We start from the raw sequence: 16202 nt of genomic DNA, 5'->3' as shown, positions 1-16202 counted from the left end.
TTTTGGGTACCCTCTGCCCCTGTTCGCCTCTGTGCCCACACCCAGGCCCCTGTAACTGCCTGGATATCCCAGTGTCTGGGGAAGGCACTGCTGACCCCTCTGGACCACTGGCGTGGGTGGGAGGCGGTGGCCGGAGGGACTTCCCTGGGCCGGTGCGGCCGTCTCAGCTCTCATCCCCGCCCTCCTTGCCTCCTAGGCCTGCCTGGCCCTTCTCCCTTGCTGCAACCGAGGTACGGGCCTGGCCTCGGCGGGGGCGGTGGACTTCTGACAGCTCCTTCCTTCAGCGGGGGTGGAGGGGAAGCAGGGTGCCAAGTCTGGGACAGAGGCTGGGGACGGTGGAGGTCCCACCTGTGGGGTGTGGTGGGGGAGGGTCTAGGAAGCAGCCCCTCAGCCCCGTACTGAGGCCCAGGTCCCACAGGTCACATGGTGGGCTTCAAGGAAGACCATTACATGCTGCGAGAGAACCTGATGGCCTCGGACCACTTGGACACGCCCTTGCTGCGCAGCGGGAACCTCAAGGGTCGCGACACAGTCCGATGGAAGATCACCAACAACGTGCAGCGGCCGGGCTTCGCCTCGCACGCTGCAGGCATCAACCCCTCAGAGCTGGGTGAGGGCCGGGGCTGGGCACCACGTCTCCTGGCGCTGCCCTTGGGGCCCGGGGCACATTCACACTGCTCCCCGGTCTGGGATCCAGCATTCCTCTTTTCTCTGGGTATCGGGTGCAGGCACAGGGCTGGCCACCTCCTACCCTTCCTGAGGGGTACACGCCCCCGGTGCCCCCCAATCCGAGCCCGGCTTCTGGAGGAGGCTTCTGTGGTGCCCATCATGGCGGGACTGACGACCCCCCTCCTCACCTGCCCTAGTGCCCTACGGACTGTCCCTGCGGCTTGCTCGCCTCTGCACCGAGAACCTGCTGAAGCCTGGCACGCGAGAATGCGACCAGCTGCGCCAGGAGGTGGAGGAGAATGTAAGGAGCCGGTCCCAGGCAGTGGGCACCTCTGGGCCGGGTGCGAGCTGGGTGGCAGGAGGGCAGAGGGAAGCCGCCTTGGGTGGGAAAGAAGGGCTTTCTCGGACACACGTGTGGCCGGGGGGTCCCCTGGGATCTGCCCCACATGAATGCTTCCAGAAGGGTAGAGCCACTGCACATGCCTGTGGCCACACCCCCAGCCATGCCCAGGAGGTCCTCTGGGTGCAGGGGCTCCCCCAGGGCCCCAGCCTCACAGCCCTCCCTTGCCTGGCAGCTGAACGAGGTGTACCGACAAATCACAGGCGCTCACAACCTCCAGCAGACCAAGTTCCGGTGGGTCCTAGGCGCCCGGGGTGGGGTTGGTTGGGGGGGGCGCTGCTCCCATAGCTGATGCCAGGGGATTTCTCCCAAGCAGATAATCCTTGCCCCCTAGGGACCATCTGGCTCACAGTCTTCACTTTGTCCCCCACAGGCAGCAGCCCAACGCCGGGAAAAAGTGAGTCGAAGACACATCCGTGGGCAGTACCAGCCCCAAGTCCCACCTCCCCTATCCCCACCTCCCGCATCCCCACTTCCATCTCCATCATCTCCGCCCCATGGGAGAGGAGGGCTGTCTGGGTCTGTCCTGGGGTAGGACCTTCACTGAACACATACCCATACGAAGCCCTCACCGAGAGCCAGCCCCTGTATGAGAATAAGAAACCCACAGGGAAACGAGCCAACCCAGTCCCTGGCCTCACACGGGCAATAGCTCCCACCCAGTACCAGGGATAGCCGGTGCCCAGAGCCAGCCCTCGTCTGAGGCCAAAGGCCTTGATCCTGGAGGCGCCGCTGGTTACCAACCAGATGGTCCAGTGGGTGACACACTTCTTTCCCAGTTCCCACCCCGAGTCCCAGATCCCCCAGGGAAGAGTGGGGTGGGGTTCAATACCAAGAAGACAAAGCACAGCTCTCACCGGGCACATTACTGTGGGTAAGAACCATTGAGACTGGCACTTTGAGTGTTGACCACCGGTCAGGCCTTGTTCTAAGGACTCGTGTGTGTGGTTATCTTACTCAAGTGGGGATCATTGCTGTTCCCATTGTATAGTTGAGGAAACTGAGGATCAGAGAAGTTGAGCAACTTACCCAAGGTTACCTAGCCATTGAGAGAGAGAACCAGGGGAATTCCCTGGTGGTCCAGCAGTTAAAGCTTCCCAGGTGGCTCAGTGGTAAAGAACCTGCCTGCCAGTGCAAAGGACAAAAGACTCGGGTTCAGTCCCTGGACGTGGAAGATCTCCTGGAGTGGGAATGGCAACCCACTCCAGTATTCTTGTATGGAAAATTCCATGGATGGAGGAACCAGGCGGGCTACGGTCCATGGGGTCACAAAGGGTCAGACACAACGCAGCACGACACAGGAGCAGCAGTTAAGACTCAGGCTTTCGCTGCCAGGGACCAGGTTCAATTTCCATGTGGTTGGGTAAAAAAAAAAAAAAAAAATTTAAGATGAAAAGCCAGGATTGCAGCCAGGCAATCTGGCCTGTCCCCTTGGCATCTTTGCTGCCCCGCCTCTGTGTGTGCGTCATCAGCCCTTCTGGGAGAGGTGGGCAGGGAGAGGAGCCTCCTCTCACAGATAAGGACCCTGAGGCTGCAGGGGGCGGCGGCAGGGCCAGCCCGGGCCTCTGCGTCTGTCTGGCTCTGAAAAAACCTCTTTTTGCTGCCTGGAATCTTGTGCCCCAATGCAGAGAGGACAGGCAGGAGGGGTGGACAGGGACGCGTGGCAGCCTCCCAGCTGGCCTGACACCCCCACCCGCCCCGCCCCCAGGCAGGACCACACCATTGTGGACACTGTGCTGATGGCTCCCCGCTCGGCCAAGCAGGCCCTGCTGAAGCTGACGGAGAAGCACGTGGAGCAGGGGGCCTTCCATGAGCTCAAGGTGGCCCCCGGCTATTACACGCTCACCGCAGACCAGGGTAGGTGGGCAGGCTCCCTGTGCTCCTCCCTCTCAGCTCCCACCCCCGTGCGGCCCCCTGACGCCTGTCTGACGGCTCCCCACCAGATGCCCGGGGCATGGTGGAATTCCAGGAGGGCGTGGAGCTGGTGGACGTGCGGGTGCCTTTGTTTATCCGGCCCGAGGACGACGACGAGAAGCAGCTGCTGGTGGAGGCCATCGACGTGCCTGTGGGCACCGCCACCCTCGGACGTCGCCTGGTCAATATCACCATCATCAAGGAGCAAGGTCGGTCAGGATGGGGGCCAAAGGGGACTCTGGGACTCTTGTCTCTCCTCAATCCAAGTGGAAGTGGGGCCTGGCCATGTGGCCTAGGCAAGCGACTCAACCTCTGAGCCTTGGTTTCTTCATCTGCATAATGGGTATCAGGCTCTTTTGAGGGGGTTGTGGCTGTACCTCTCTCATAAGCGCTCAGTGTGGGGCTTCTCTTATCATCACCAGAGGGTACTGAGTTCTCCTAGAGCCGTCCCACAACCCTCTCCTTGTCCTGTGGCCTTTGAACTTGAGACTGAATGGGTCCCCAGGATGCCAGGACATCAGAGCAAGAAGGGACCTGGGGCTTTTTCTGCCCAGGCCTACCTAGAGGGCAGGGCAAGGCGTCACACCACCGTCACCTACCTTGCCTTCCCTGCTAGTTCCTCGGGGAACCTGGACTTGTTCATAACCATCCTTCCAGCGTCCGGAGGGCCTGTTCTGGTCGCTGACCCCTCCTCCCCACTTGCCGCAGGACTTAGGCCTGCTCTGCCCCGGTCCTCGGTCTCAGCCCTCATCTCTGGTCTTGCCGCTGCCTGGCCTCCCTTCTCTGCCCCAAACCTTCCAGGATGTCAGCTGGACACTGTTCCAGCCTTGTCAACTTTTCCTGGAAGACTTTCCCAGCACCTCTGTCCACCCTCCCTAGAGAGCAGAGGGGTGAGGGTGATAAGCAGACTCCTGAAGTCTGGACCAGGCTGGGCCAGAGGGAGGGCAGGGGCTGAGAGGGGGACTGTGGTCAAGACCCCTGACCAGCGCCTGGCTCCTTGCAGCCAGCGGGATCGTGTCCTTTGAGCAGCCCGAGTACTTGGTCAGCAGCGGGGAGCACGTTGCCCGCATCCCCGTGGTCCGGCGCATCCTGGACAGCGGCAAATCACAGGTCTCCTACCGCACACAGGATAACACCGCCAAGGCCAACCGGGTGAGTCCTTGCCACGAGGTCAGGCACATCCCAAGGGCCCAGTGGGGGCTGGACACAGCGGCATCCTGGGTCTCTGGATGCTGGTGGTGCCACAGGCTGGCCTCCCAAGGACACGTTTCCCCTGCCACCCTGCAGCAGGGGCATCAGTTCAGTTCAGTTGCTCAGTCGTGTCTGACTCCTTGCGACCCCATGGACTGCAGCACCCCAGACCACCCTGTCCATCACCAACTCCCGGAGCTTACACAAACTCATGTCCATTGAGTCGGTGATGCCATCCAGCCATCTCATCTTCTGCGTCCCCTTCTCCTCCCGGCTACAGTCTTTCCCAGCATCAGGGTCTTTTCAAATGAGTTGGGAAGATCTCCTGGAGAAGGAAGTTTCCTCTTCTTGCCTGGAAAACCCCATGGACAGAGGAGCTTCGTGAGCTACAGTCCATGGGGTGGCAAAGAGTCGGACACGATTGAGCGATTTCACTTTCACTTTCACCAAAAAGGCCAGTGATGCCCTGAATAAGGCCTCATCATGTCCAGACCATCCGTGTCCCCCTTGCAACATTCCAGGATCCACCCGGACACTCTTCAAAGAAATAGACTGCCCCCTCTGCCATGGCCCAGGGACTCTGGCCTTGTTGACGGGGGATCACAGGCCTTATGTCCCCAGGCTGTCATTGCCAGGCAGGCCCTCTGTCAGCCAGGCCATAGGACCAATCCTTCAGGGCAGGGAGGGCCGCGTGGTGGGCTGGTGTCAACTTTATCACTTTTTCACAACTTAATCACTCTCAGACAACAGCCATGTCCCTGCTTAGTTTGGCTTATATGTCTGTTTTTCTAAATTAATTACCAACGTTTTGTGTATTTTGATTTTTTTGGCCATGCTGTGTGGCTTGTGGGATCTTAGTCCCCCAACCAGGGATCAAACCTGGACCCAGGGACCTGGCAGTGAAATTGCAGAGTCCTAACCACTGGACTGCCAGGAAATTCCCTATTACCATTACCAATTTTTTTAATTAATTTTTTATTGGCATACAGTTGATTTACCATATTGCTTTTCTGCTGTACAGCTAAGTGAATCAGTTAAACATAGACATATATCTATCTACTCTTTTTTAGATTCTGTTCCCAGATAGGTCATTACAGAGTACTGAGTAGAGTTCCCTGTGCTATACCATAGATTCTTATTAGTTATCTATTTTATACCTATTACCAACATTTTAAAAGTAGAAATATTCATATCAAAACTTCACTGGACTTTCCTCTTGGACCAGTGGTTACGATGCTGCGCTTTCACTGCAGGGGGGCATGGGTTCGATCCTGGTCTGGGGAAGTTCCATGTGCCACAGAGTGTGGCCCAAAATTAAAAACGAAACAAAAAAACTTCACTCAAAAAGTAATAAAGGTTAGTCGCACTGGCCTGCAGACCCACTTGGCAATCATGAGAGCAAGTGTGCGCACACACCCTATTCTTTATTTCTTTTTATAGGTAGGAATAGTTCTTATTACTGCTCTAATGCTCCCAGTAAAAATTCCAAAAAGGAATTTGTACAACCATAACGTCACTGAAAGTGAAAAAGTGAAAGTGTTAAGTCGCTCAGTCATGTCTGACTCTTTGCGGCCCATGGACTGCAGCCCACCAGGCTCCTCTGTCCATGGAAGTTTTCCAGGCAAGAATACTGGAGTGGGTTGCCTTTCCTTCCTCCAGACCATCTTTCCCACCCAGGGATCAAACCTGAGTCTCCTGCATTGCAGGCAGATTCTTTACCATCTGAGCCACTAGGGAAGCCCTTTATAAGGATCCTTTGGTAGTGAACTATGTTTTTTAACATTTTTAAATATTTCTCAACTTTTTATTTTGAAAAACTTCAAACCTACAGCAGAATGGAAAGACTAATAAAATTAGCACCCATTGTTGATAGTTGCTTTCTCTTTTTCTATACAAATGTATACATGTATGTATATACAGATATATGCCTGGGGGTATAGCTCAGTGGTAGAGCGCATGCTTAGCATGCATGAGGCCCTGGGTTCAATCCCCAGTACCTCCATCCTTACATTTTTGGGCTTCCCTGGTGGCTCGGACTGCTAGCAAAGAATCTGAATGTTAGCTTACAGCGCCACCTAGTGGAATTATGTGAAAAGGCTTCCCCCTACACACTGCAATCTATCTGCCCCATATAGGTACACATTAATCCCAAGACATTCAGGAAAAAGCTCTAGGGCATTGAAAAATAAAAACTGGAGGTAATAGAAGCACCCCACCCAGGAGGCAGGGCCAGGGGGCTGGTGGGATTCAGACTTCAGAGCCGCAGGGCGGGGAACAGTTCCTCCCTCCTAGGTGAGGCCTGCAAATCTCAGCTCCCCTGGCTGAGTGCCTGCCTGTGTGGGACCCCCCTGTATCTGCATCCTTGTCTCTCTGTACTTTGGTTCAAATCCCAGCTCCACCACAACTACCTGTGTGAACTTGGGCATCTTTCTTTACCTCTGTGTGCCTCAGTTACCTGATCTGTAAAATGGGGACAGTAATATCTCTACCTCACTCTGCCCTGAGGAAGAAACGAGCTAATATCTGTAAAGTACTTGATGCAAAAGAGGTGCTGTATAAACAGGAGCCATTCCGTGTCCACGTGGGAGAGTCTGCGTGAGGGTCTCTGCACTGGCTGTCGGGTGGGGGTGGAGCGTGTGGCCCTGGCTCATCTCCCAGGCCTGCTCCAACTCTGACCCCTTCCCATTCCTAGGACTACATCCCCATGGAGGGTGAGCTGCTGTTCCAACCTGGGGAGACCTGGAAGGAGCTGCAGGTGAAGCTCCTGGAGCTGCAGGAGATGGACTCCCTTCTGCGGGGCCCCCAGACCCGCCGCTTCTACATCCAACTCAGCAACCCCAAGTTCGGGGCCCGCCTGGGCCAGCCCCAGTGTGCCACTGTCATCACTGGGGACCGAGGTAGCCGGAGCCTGGGGTCAGGTTAAGCAGGTGGGGAGGGAGGGCTGGGGCTTCTTGACAGTCTCAGCCGTAAAAATACAGAAAGCTCAGTTACATTTGAATCTCAGATAAATAACAACTCAACTTGTAGTATACGTATATCCCATATGCTATCTGGGATATACTTATTCTTAAAAAGTATCTTCGTGTGAAATTCCAGTTTAACTAGGCATCTTGTATTTATCTGGCAACCCTGCTCTCAATCAGAGAGACCGGGGTCATGTGGCCACAGGCCTGCCGCTGGCTGGGAATCCCACCATTAGGCCTTAGCCTTTGACTTCAGCCTTAGTTTAAGCTAAATGCAAGTGTTTCAGAAGGGGTGAAACACTTCTTATGGGCCCTTAGCTTCTGGTATAGTGGGGCCTGTGAGCCCACCCTGGAGGGGAGGTTTGCCAAAAGGATGGGGGCATAGGAGGAGTCTTGGGGTAGGGGAGAGAGGAAGGGCGTTGGGAAGAGAAAATGTTCTCTGTGGGACACACCTTGGCTGCCAAAGGGACAAAGAGAGCAAGCCCTTATCCCTCTGGAGACCCTCCTGGGTCCCCCTGGAGCAGGGGGAAGGTTCAGTTCAGTTCAGTTCAGTCGCTCAGTCATGTCAGACTCTTTGTGACCCCATGGACCGCAGCACGCCAGGCCTCCCTGTCCATCACCAACTCCCGGAGTTTACTCAAACTCATGTCCATTGAGTTGGTGATGCCATCTAACCATCTCATCCTCTGTTATCCCCTTCTCCTCCCGCCTTCAATCTTTCCCAGCATCAGGGTCTTTTCCAATGAGTCAGTTCTTCTCATCAGGTGGCCAAAGTATTGGAGTTTCAGCTTCAACATCAGTCCTTCCAATGAACATTCAGGACTGATTTCCTTTAGGATGGACTGGTTGGATCTCCTTGCAGTCCAAGGGACTCTCAAGAGTCTTCTCCAACACCACAGTTCAAAAGCGTCAATACTTACGGGACTCAGCTTTCTTTATAGTCCAACTCTCACACCCATACGTCTGATGTGATGTGAGGGGGAAGGAAGTCTTGGTGTTTAACTGGGCGTCTGGTGCCCCCTGGTGGTGCAGATGGGTTCCTGTCCCCTCAAAGCCAGAGAGGAGTCTCTGCTCACTGCCTTGCCCTGGCTTGACCCCCTGCAGACGAGCTGGACCGGAATGTAATGAACCAGACCGTGTCATCACCACCACCGCCCCGGGGTGACCTGGGTGCCCCACAGAACCCCAATGCCAAGGCTGCTGGGTCCCGGAAGATCCACTTCAACTGGCTGCCTCCTCCTGGCAAGCCGACAGGGTACCGGGTAAGGTGGGGGGCGACGAAAGGGGTGGATGGGAGGCCGGGCATATGCTGCAGAGGTGGGCCTGCTGAGGCCAGAGAGGGCCCCAGGGAGAGGAGAGGACGTGCTTGGCCTCAGTGGGTGGGGAACCCCCATCGGCCCCTGGGGGAGGAAGAAGTCCCTGGAATGTGGCCCCCAGAACCCAGAAACACCTGTGCCCTATGCCAGCCCTGCTGCGTGCGCCTGGCAGGGCACTCAATCCCTCCACGTCTGTGTGCCCACGGGACTGTAAGGGCAGGGCTCAGCGGAGGGACGGTGGGCTCTGCCAGCTGCTCCCCGCTGACCAGCCCCACCCTGGGCACAGGTGAAATATTGGATCCAGGGTGACTCCGAGTCTGAAGCCCACCTGCTTGACAGCAAGGTGCCCTCAGTGGAGCTCACCAACCTGTACCCATATTGTGACTACGAGATGAAGGTGTGCGCCTATGGGGCGCAGGGCGAGGGCCCCTACAGCTCCCCGGTGTCCTGTCGCACCCACCAGGAAGGTGAGGCCTCACCACATCCATCCCTGGCCACCCTGATGCCAGCCTGCCCAGCCCTGGCCCCGCCCAGAACTCTGCCCTCTTGTCCGATGTTGACAGCGCTCTTCCTGCACCCTCTCTGCCCCACCCAGTGCCCAGCGAGCCCGGGCGTCTGGCCTTCAACGTCGTCTCCTCCACCGTGACCCAGCTGAGCTGGGCCGAGCCGGCTGAGACCAACGGCGAGATCACAGCCTACGAGGTCTGCTATGGCCTGGTCAATGAGGACAACCGTAAGGACCCGCCCTCCTCTTCTGCCCCCAGGGAGGGAAGGGGGTGGAGAACGGGAGGAGGTCACGGAGTCCAGGTCAGTGGATGAGCCCCCACTCTGTTTGCCTGGGGGCATCATTAGGTTTGTGGTCAGGTTTGGGATTTCTTTGGAAGGAATGATGCTAAAGCTGAAACTCCAGTACTTTGGCCACCTCATACAAAGAGTTAACTCATTGGAAAAGACTCTGATGCTGGGAGGGATTGGGGGCAGGAGGAGAAGGGGACGACAGAGGATGAGATGGCTGGATGGCATCACTGACTCGATGGATGTGAGTCTGGGTGAACTCCGGGAGTTGGTGATGGACAGGGAGGCCTGGCGTGCTGCGATTCATGGGGTCGCAAAGAGTCAGACACGACTGAGCGACTGAACTGAACTGAACTGAACTTGGGCTGAGTTAGTTGCATTCCAAAGCAGAGCCCAGAAGCTCCCAGGGCAGGTGAGGATGGAAGGCCTGAGGTTATGTGTGTGCAATGGGGTCACAGGTCCAGAGTGCCAGCCCACACAGGTCAACGAGAGTGGCTCAATTCTACACGGGTCTCTTCAAGCCAGGGTGGATAGATTTAGCAAATAAAAAGCAGAGGACTCCCTGAACTTCAAACAATTTTTCTAGTACATTTTATGCAACATGTTATCAGAGCCCCTGGCAGAACTCTCTATTTTTCTCCCGTCCTGGAAGGGAGAGATGACCCCTGCACTTGTCAGGATGGAAAACTTTTCAAGGGAACTCAGTCCGCCGCTCTTGCCTGGTGCAGGGCCCTCCTCTCTGCATCGTCACCTGTTGAGTCCATCCCAGGGATGGAGAGCTTCCCACCCCCAGATACAACCTGTGAACCCTAAAGTGGGTCAGGCTTAGCACTCCCAGGTAGCCCAACAGGGCAGAGGGCAGCAGGATTGTTCTGGGCCTCAGACTCCTTGCTCTGTTCGCCTGGCCGACCAAGCACAACCTTCTCAGCCGCTGCGTCACACCTTGGCTCCTTCTGTTGGCGACTCCTGGTCCGCCCCTGGACCACTGTCAGGAAGTCTTTTCTGGCCTGGCCTTTAATCTTAACCAGGCGTGACTGGTTTTGGCCCACACTCTTAGCTCTTGCCTCACAAACGTATGAGGAAGCCCTCCTGACCCAAGGGCATCAGCCCTTTGGGGTGGTCCCCTTCCCTTCTCCCCCTGGCAGACAGATGCGACGGGGTGGACCCCACCTCAGCACTCAGAGACCTCCCCCAGGCAGACAGTCCAACATCAGCCAGTTCTTGGAGCACAGCCATTCTCTTATCAGACAGCATCAAGCTTCGCAGGTGGGGTTTTCCCCGAGAGCCCTCCTTTGGACCCCTCAGACTCTGGGATGTCTTCTGATCACCCAGAGGGCCCCATGTTGTCAGGTCGGGGCCCCTAGGCACTGTAACTCACTCAGAGCAGCCTGGGGTCTCTTCCTCCCCGCTCCCAGGGCTGTGTGTCCTCCCTTCTGGGTGTGGGGGAGCTGCCTCACCTCTGCTCCCGGCTAACTGACTCTTGTGCAACCTCCATCCCACCCTGGCACACTCAGCTCGTGCAGGCCTTGGCCTGTCCTCCGCTGCAGGATCAGGCCTGCCTCTCACCTCCCGTCCTTGCCCAGGTGGCCAGGGCAGCCTTGGCGAGTGTCCGAATGTCTCCACTTTTAAAATATTTTTTATTTATTGTTTTGGTTGTGCCGGGTCTTCATGGGGGCATGCGGGGTGATCGGTCTTTATCGTGGCGCACGAGATCTTTTCAGTTGTGGCCTGTGGGATCTGGGGCTTCCCTGATGGCTCAGCGGTAGAGAATCCACCTGCCAATGCGGGAGATCTGGGTTCAGTCCCTGGGTCGGGAAGATCCCCTGGAGGAAGAAATGGCAACCCACGCCTGTTTTCTTGCCTGGGAAATCCCATGGACAGAAGAGCCTCGAGGGCTACAGTCCACGGGGTTGCAAAAGACTTAGACACAACTTCGCTGCTCAGCAACAACGTGTGGGATCTAGTTCTTGGACCAAGGATTGAACCCGGGTCCCCTGCATTGGGAGAGCAAAGTCTTTGCCCCTGGGCCACCAGGGAAGTCCCCAGTGTTTCCACTTTGGATTTCCCAACAGAGCATTTGGGGTTTGGTTGGGGACGGTGAGGCACAGGTGGTGAGGGCACTCTTGGCTCTGGAGCCAGACTCGCACAGACGCACGTGAACGTAGGACCTTTACCAATGGGTCAAGCTGACACTAAAGGTGACTTGAGTCTAGTGTGTCTCTGCCACTCAACTTAGCGAGGAACCCCGTGGAGCCCTGGTGACACTTCTCTAAGCCAGTCACACCCAGGTTCTCAGGGCTTGGCCCATGGCTGGGCATCAATAGTTGCTCGCTCCCTGCCTTGTTCCCCCCACTCCTGGGTGCAGTTCAGGGGCCGCGCGACGGTCCTGGGGCATCCGAGACCAGGACCAGGCCAGAAGCTCTGAGGCACTCTCCCTGCCCTAGGACCCATCGGGCCCATGAAGAAGGTGCTGGTGGACAGCCCCAAGAAGCGGACGCTGCTCATCGAGAACCTGCGCGAGTCCCAGCCATACCGCTACACGGTCAAGGCTCGCAACGGGGCAGGCTGGGGGCCTGAGCGGGAGGCCATCATCAACCTGGCCACCCAGCCCAAGCGACCCATGTCCAGTGAGCAGGGGGCAGGGAGGCACAGGGCGGACAGGGGCGGGCAGGGGCCCGAGGTCGGGCCCTGGCTCACCCCTCCCCCCACCCCGCAGTCCCCATCATCCCTGACATCCCCATCGTGGACGCCCAGAGTGGGGAGGACTATGAGAGCTTCCTCATGTACAGCGATGATGTGCTCCGCTCTCCAGCCGGCAGCCAGAGGCCCAGCGTCTCTGATGACACCGGTGAGTGGTCTGGGGATCCCGGCGAGGATGGTGGGGATCCTGGGTAGAGGGTGGGGCTGTCGCTGGTGTCCAGAGACAGCAAAGGGGCCAGGACCACTGGGCATGAAGATCAAGACTGAAAGTCCCCTCTCTGCAAAATCAACGATTTGACAGGCACCATTCTGGCTCTGGGTACAGAGGGGACAAAGTGGACGTGGCTCATAGGCTGGTGTGCACGTCTCTGTGTGAGGACAGACAGACAGACATGGGCTTGGGGCACATGCACACGGGCTCGTGCGCATGAGACTGGAAACAGTTGTGAGTGTGGAAGGCTCACCAGCTCACCAGCTGTGCCATGGAGTCAGGACACCCAAGACACCTCCCAGGGACAGGGCTACAGGCGAGGAGGCAAGCCTGGTCCAGGAGCCCCAGAACAGCCACTGGCTTGGGGGCCCCCAGTGCAGTGCTCCTTGCACTGGCCCTGCTCCACTTCCCTCTTGGATTCCTGTACATTGTGATGCAAAGAGCCCTCGACTGGGACTCCTGGGGTCTGTTTTAGCTCTGGCTTCACTGCAGGATGGCTTCCCTTGTAGCTCAGTTGGTAAAGAGTCTGCCTGCAATGCTGGAGACCTGGGTTCAATTCCTGGGTTGGAAAGATCCCCTGGAGAAGGAAATGGCAATCCACTTCAGTATTCTGGCCGGGAGAATCCCATGGACAGAGGAGCCTGGGAGGCTACAGTCCATGGGGTCCATGGGGCAAGAGTCGGACAGGACTTAGTGACTAAGCCACCACTGTGGGAATTCAGATCAATCACGTACATTCTCTGCCTCGGTTTTCTGATCTGTGAAATGGGATACCAGTCATACTAGGCTGAGTGAAAATCCACCAGGATTTGTATTTCCTTTTTATATAATTTATTTTTGGCTGTGCTGGGTCTTCATTGCTATGCAGGCTTCTCATCGCGGTGGCTTCTCTTACTGTGGCGCAAGACGGGCTCTAGGGCTTAGTAGTTGCAACTCCCGGCCTCTAGAGCACAGGCTCTGTAGTTCTGACCTGTAGGCTTAGTTACTCCGCGGCATGTGGGATCTTCCCGGTTCAGTTCAGTTCAGTTCAGTTCGGTTCAGTCACAGACCAGAGATCAAACCTGTTTTTCCCGCATTGGCAGATAGATTCTTTACCACTGAGCCACCAGGGAAGCCCCAGAATTTGTATTTTCTTCCTTCCTTACCTACATCAGGTTTCCATGGAGTCAAGCTAGGGTTCAGGGGTCTTGAGGGTTTTGAGGGTCTGGGGTAGAGAGCAGCTGGTATGAATCAGGTTCCTCGGCTTGTCGGCACTACACAGATCTACTCCGGCTGCTGGAACTCGCTGGGGAGTTCCCGGGAGGCAGGCCTGGGAGACATCACTCGCTCCCTCATCCAGACGGGAAGCAGGCTCAGAGCAGAGGCCTCACGGCTCGCGGCAGAGCCAGGACTCTGGTCCAGGGGGTCTTCCCTCGCCAGCTGCGGCCCAAGCCGCCCTATAACACCTCCGGGCTGAGGGTCCCGCCTGCCGCCGGGTTCCCCCGCCGCCGCACACCCAGATCGCATGTGCCGGGGGACCACTGGCTTCTTCTCCGCGCCCCTGGCGCCCCCTGGCGGTGCCAACGCGGCCCTTCGTTGTTCCTAAGGCTGCGGCTGGAAGTTCGAGCCCCTGCTGGGGGAGGAGCTGGACCTGAGGCGCGTCACGTGGCGGCTGCCCCCGGAGCTCATCCCGCGCCTGTCCGCCGGCAGCCGGCGCTCCTCCGACTCCGGGCCCCCGGGAGACGGCGCCGCCGATGGGGCCGATGGGGGCACGCGGGGCGCCAGCGGGGAGGGAGGTGACCGGCACGCCCCCACCCGCACCCACCTCGGCTCCAGCCAGAGCCCACCGCGGCCAGGCTGCCTTGCCCGGTGACCCCAGAGCCAGGGGACCCCAGGGCAGGCGTGTGGGCTCTCCCCAGGGCGGGGCCGACTGCTGGGGCTGCGAGGCCCCGGCGGAGGTCGGGTCCGTGGGGGCCTCCTGCCAGGCCAGGGGACCTGTGTTCCAGAAGCCTGCGGGGGTTGGTTGGGCCGTGGACTCCTCCAGGGGCCTCTGCCCTGGTGGGCAGAGGGAGGCTGGGTGTTTTGATGCCAGGGGGGCCCCGGAAGGTAGGTAGGTAGGTAACCCCCGGAATTCCCAGGGCTGCGGCAGCCCGCCCCTCGGGGCTCCGGGGTCTGCGGCCGGGCCTGTGGGAGTGACCCTGCTCTGTCCCCGCAGAGCACCTGGTGAACGGGCGGATGGACTTTGCCTTCCCGGGCAGCGCCAACTCCCTGCACAGGATGACCGTGAGCACCGCGGCCCACGGCGCCCACCTGAGCCCGCAGTTGTCCCACCGCGTGCTGAGCACCTCGTCCACCCTCACGCGGGACTACCACTCGCTGACCCGCACGGAGCACTCGCACTCCGCCACGCTGCCCAGGGACTACTCCACTCTCACCTCCCTTTCCTCCCAAAGTGAGTGCCGCCTCCTCCCCGGCCCTCCGGCCAATCGTTCCTCTCTTCCAGCTCCTGGAGGCGGGGCGGGGGCTGCTGCCCTCCGCCCAACACGCACACCCGCCCCGCCCCAGCTCACTTGTGTTTTGTCCTGCCCTAGGCCTCCCTCCCATCTGGGAACACGGGAGGAGCAGGCTTCCGCTGTCCTGGGCCCTAGGGTCCCGGAGTCGGGCTCAGATGAAGGGAGCCCCCCGCTCCGGGGACTTGAGAGACTCTATAATCCTGGCTGGGCAGCCAGCAGCGCCCTCTTGGGGCCCAGGTAGTACAGAGGTGGCAGTCCTGCGTCTCCATGGCCGTCCCGCTCCATGTCACCATCCACCCACCATCAGCACTGCCCGCGCCTTCGCACCCTCCATTCCATCCACATCCACGCTGGTGCCTAAAGCGGCCTGTCCTCCCGGGGTGCTGGGCTGGGGCCAGCTGAGGAGGGTGGGGGGCCGGGTACTCAAGCGGACCCCGCACTCACCCTGAGTGCGGTGGGGAGGCGCCGGGCGGCCTAGAGAGGGTGCTGCAGGGCCGAGTGGGCTGCCCGACCAGCAGTCAGGGAGGTGCAGCTGAGAACCAGGGACTACTGCCCAGATAACCCCGCCGCGGGCTGACTGCGGCGCCCCCTGTCTGCAGGCTCCCGCTTGGCTGCGGGTGTGCCCAACACACCCACCCGCCTGGTGTTCTCCGCCCTTGGACCCACGTCTCTGAAAGTGAGCTGGCAGGAGCCGCAGTGTGAGCGTGCGCTGCAGGGCTACAGTGTGGAGTACCAGCTGCTGAACGGCGGTGAGGCCTGGCTGCTGGTGGGCTGACATACAGGCGCTCGGGCTGTCCGGAGCCCAGCCGAGCCGCTTGACCACTGATGTCCCCCGCTGCCACCCCCTGCCTCTCTGAGAGGGCCTTTCCCTTCTGAGTCTCCCAGTGTCCCCTTCACTGCATCCCCTGTTCCACTGCGTCCTCACCCATCTCCCTGGGCCTCTCTCCTGATCACTTCCCCGGTGAGGTTTTGCTTAGGGACCCAGGGTCTCTCTGCTGGGCTATGAGAAGTGGCCCTTCTCTGGGCAGGCATGACCTGGGCCCATAAACAGCCATCATATACAGATGGGATTTCAGACTCCACTCACTCCTTGTATGGTGCACAGCCTGAACCACCAGCCACACCACACAAGGCCGCCCTGACCTGCACCCCAACCACAGCTGGTCCTGTCTGGGCTAGGACCAGATCTGGGCTGCGGCCTAGGGGAGGGGCGAGATCAGGCCAGGGGCTAGGGATGAGGAATGAGGCTGCTCCACGGTCTGCCTCTGTCCCCCACACAGGTGAGCTGTATCGCCTCAACATCCCCAACCCCAGCCAGACCTCGGTGGTGGTGGAGGACCTCCTGCCCAACCACTCCTACGTGTTCCGTGTGCGGGCCCAGAGCCAGGAGGGCTGGGGCCCGGAGCGTGAGGGTGTCATCACCATTGAGTCACAGGTGCACCCGCAGAGCCCGCTCTGCCCCCTGCCGGGTGAGTTGCCACCCCCACCCCCACAGGTGCCCCCACCTGGCCCTCAGATACCCACCTGTCCCCTGACAAACTTCCTCTGCTG

General features: G+C 58.8%; 1 protein-coding gene and 1 non-coding gene across 5 annotated transcripts in view; both read left to right on the top strand.

Annotated features, from left to right (window-relative positions):
• ITGB4 (integrin subunit beta 4) overlaps positions 1-16202 on the top strand; it is a 32372-nt gene that overhangs the window by 14997 nt on the left and 1173 nt on the right. For 2 of the 4 annotated variants that reach the window (XM_024979798.2, NM_001193257.2), the window contains 17 exon segments: positions 197-230; positions 419-610; positions 867-970; positions 1245-1303; positions 1443-1466; positions 2778-2926; positions 3013-3192; positions 3987-4135; positions 6867-7071; positions 8242-8399; positions 8740-8920; positions 9049-9186; positions 11693-11875; positions 11965-12096; positions 14354-14590; positions 15251-15400; positions 15932-16120. In XM_024979798.2, coding sequence (XP_024835566.1) covers positions 197-230; positions 419-610; positions 867-970; positions 1245-1303; positions 1443-1466; positions 2778-2926; positions 3013-3192; positions 3987-4135; positions 6867-7071; positions 8242-8399; positions 8740-8920; positions 9049-9186; positions 11693-11875; positions 11965-12096; positions 14354-14590; positions 15251-15400; positions 15932-16120 — 2464 coding nt within the window. 4 annotated transcript variants of the gene reach the window in all.
• TRNAA-AGC (transfer RNA alanine (anticodon AGC)) lies at positions 6105-6176 on the top strand. Its single transcript has one exon. It is a non-coding gene; the product is annotated as a tRNA-Ala (tRNA).

The sequence above is a fragment of the Bos taurus genome, chromosome 19 (assembly GCF_002263795.3).
Source record: "Bos taurus isolate L1 Dominette 01449 registration number 42190680 breed Hereford chromosome 19, ARS-UCD2.0, whole genome shotgun sequence".
Classification (NCBI taxonomy): domain Eukaryota; kingdom Metazoa; phylum Chordata; class Mammalia; order Artiodactyla; family Bovidae; genus Bos; species Bos taurus.
Note: the sequence above shows the minus strand (reverse complement) of the source record. Positions and strands in the feature narration are given on the sequence as shown.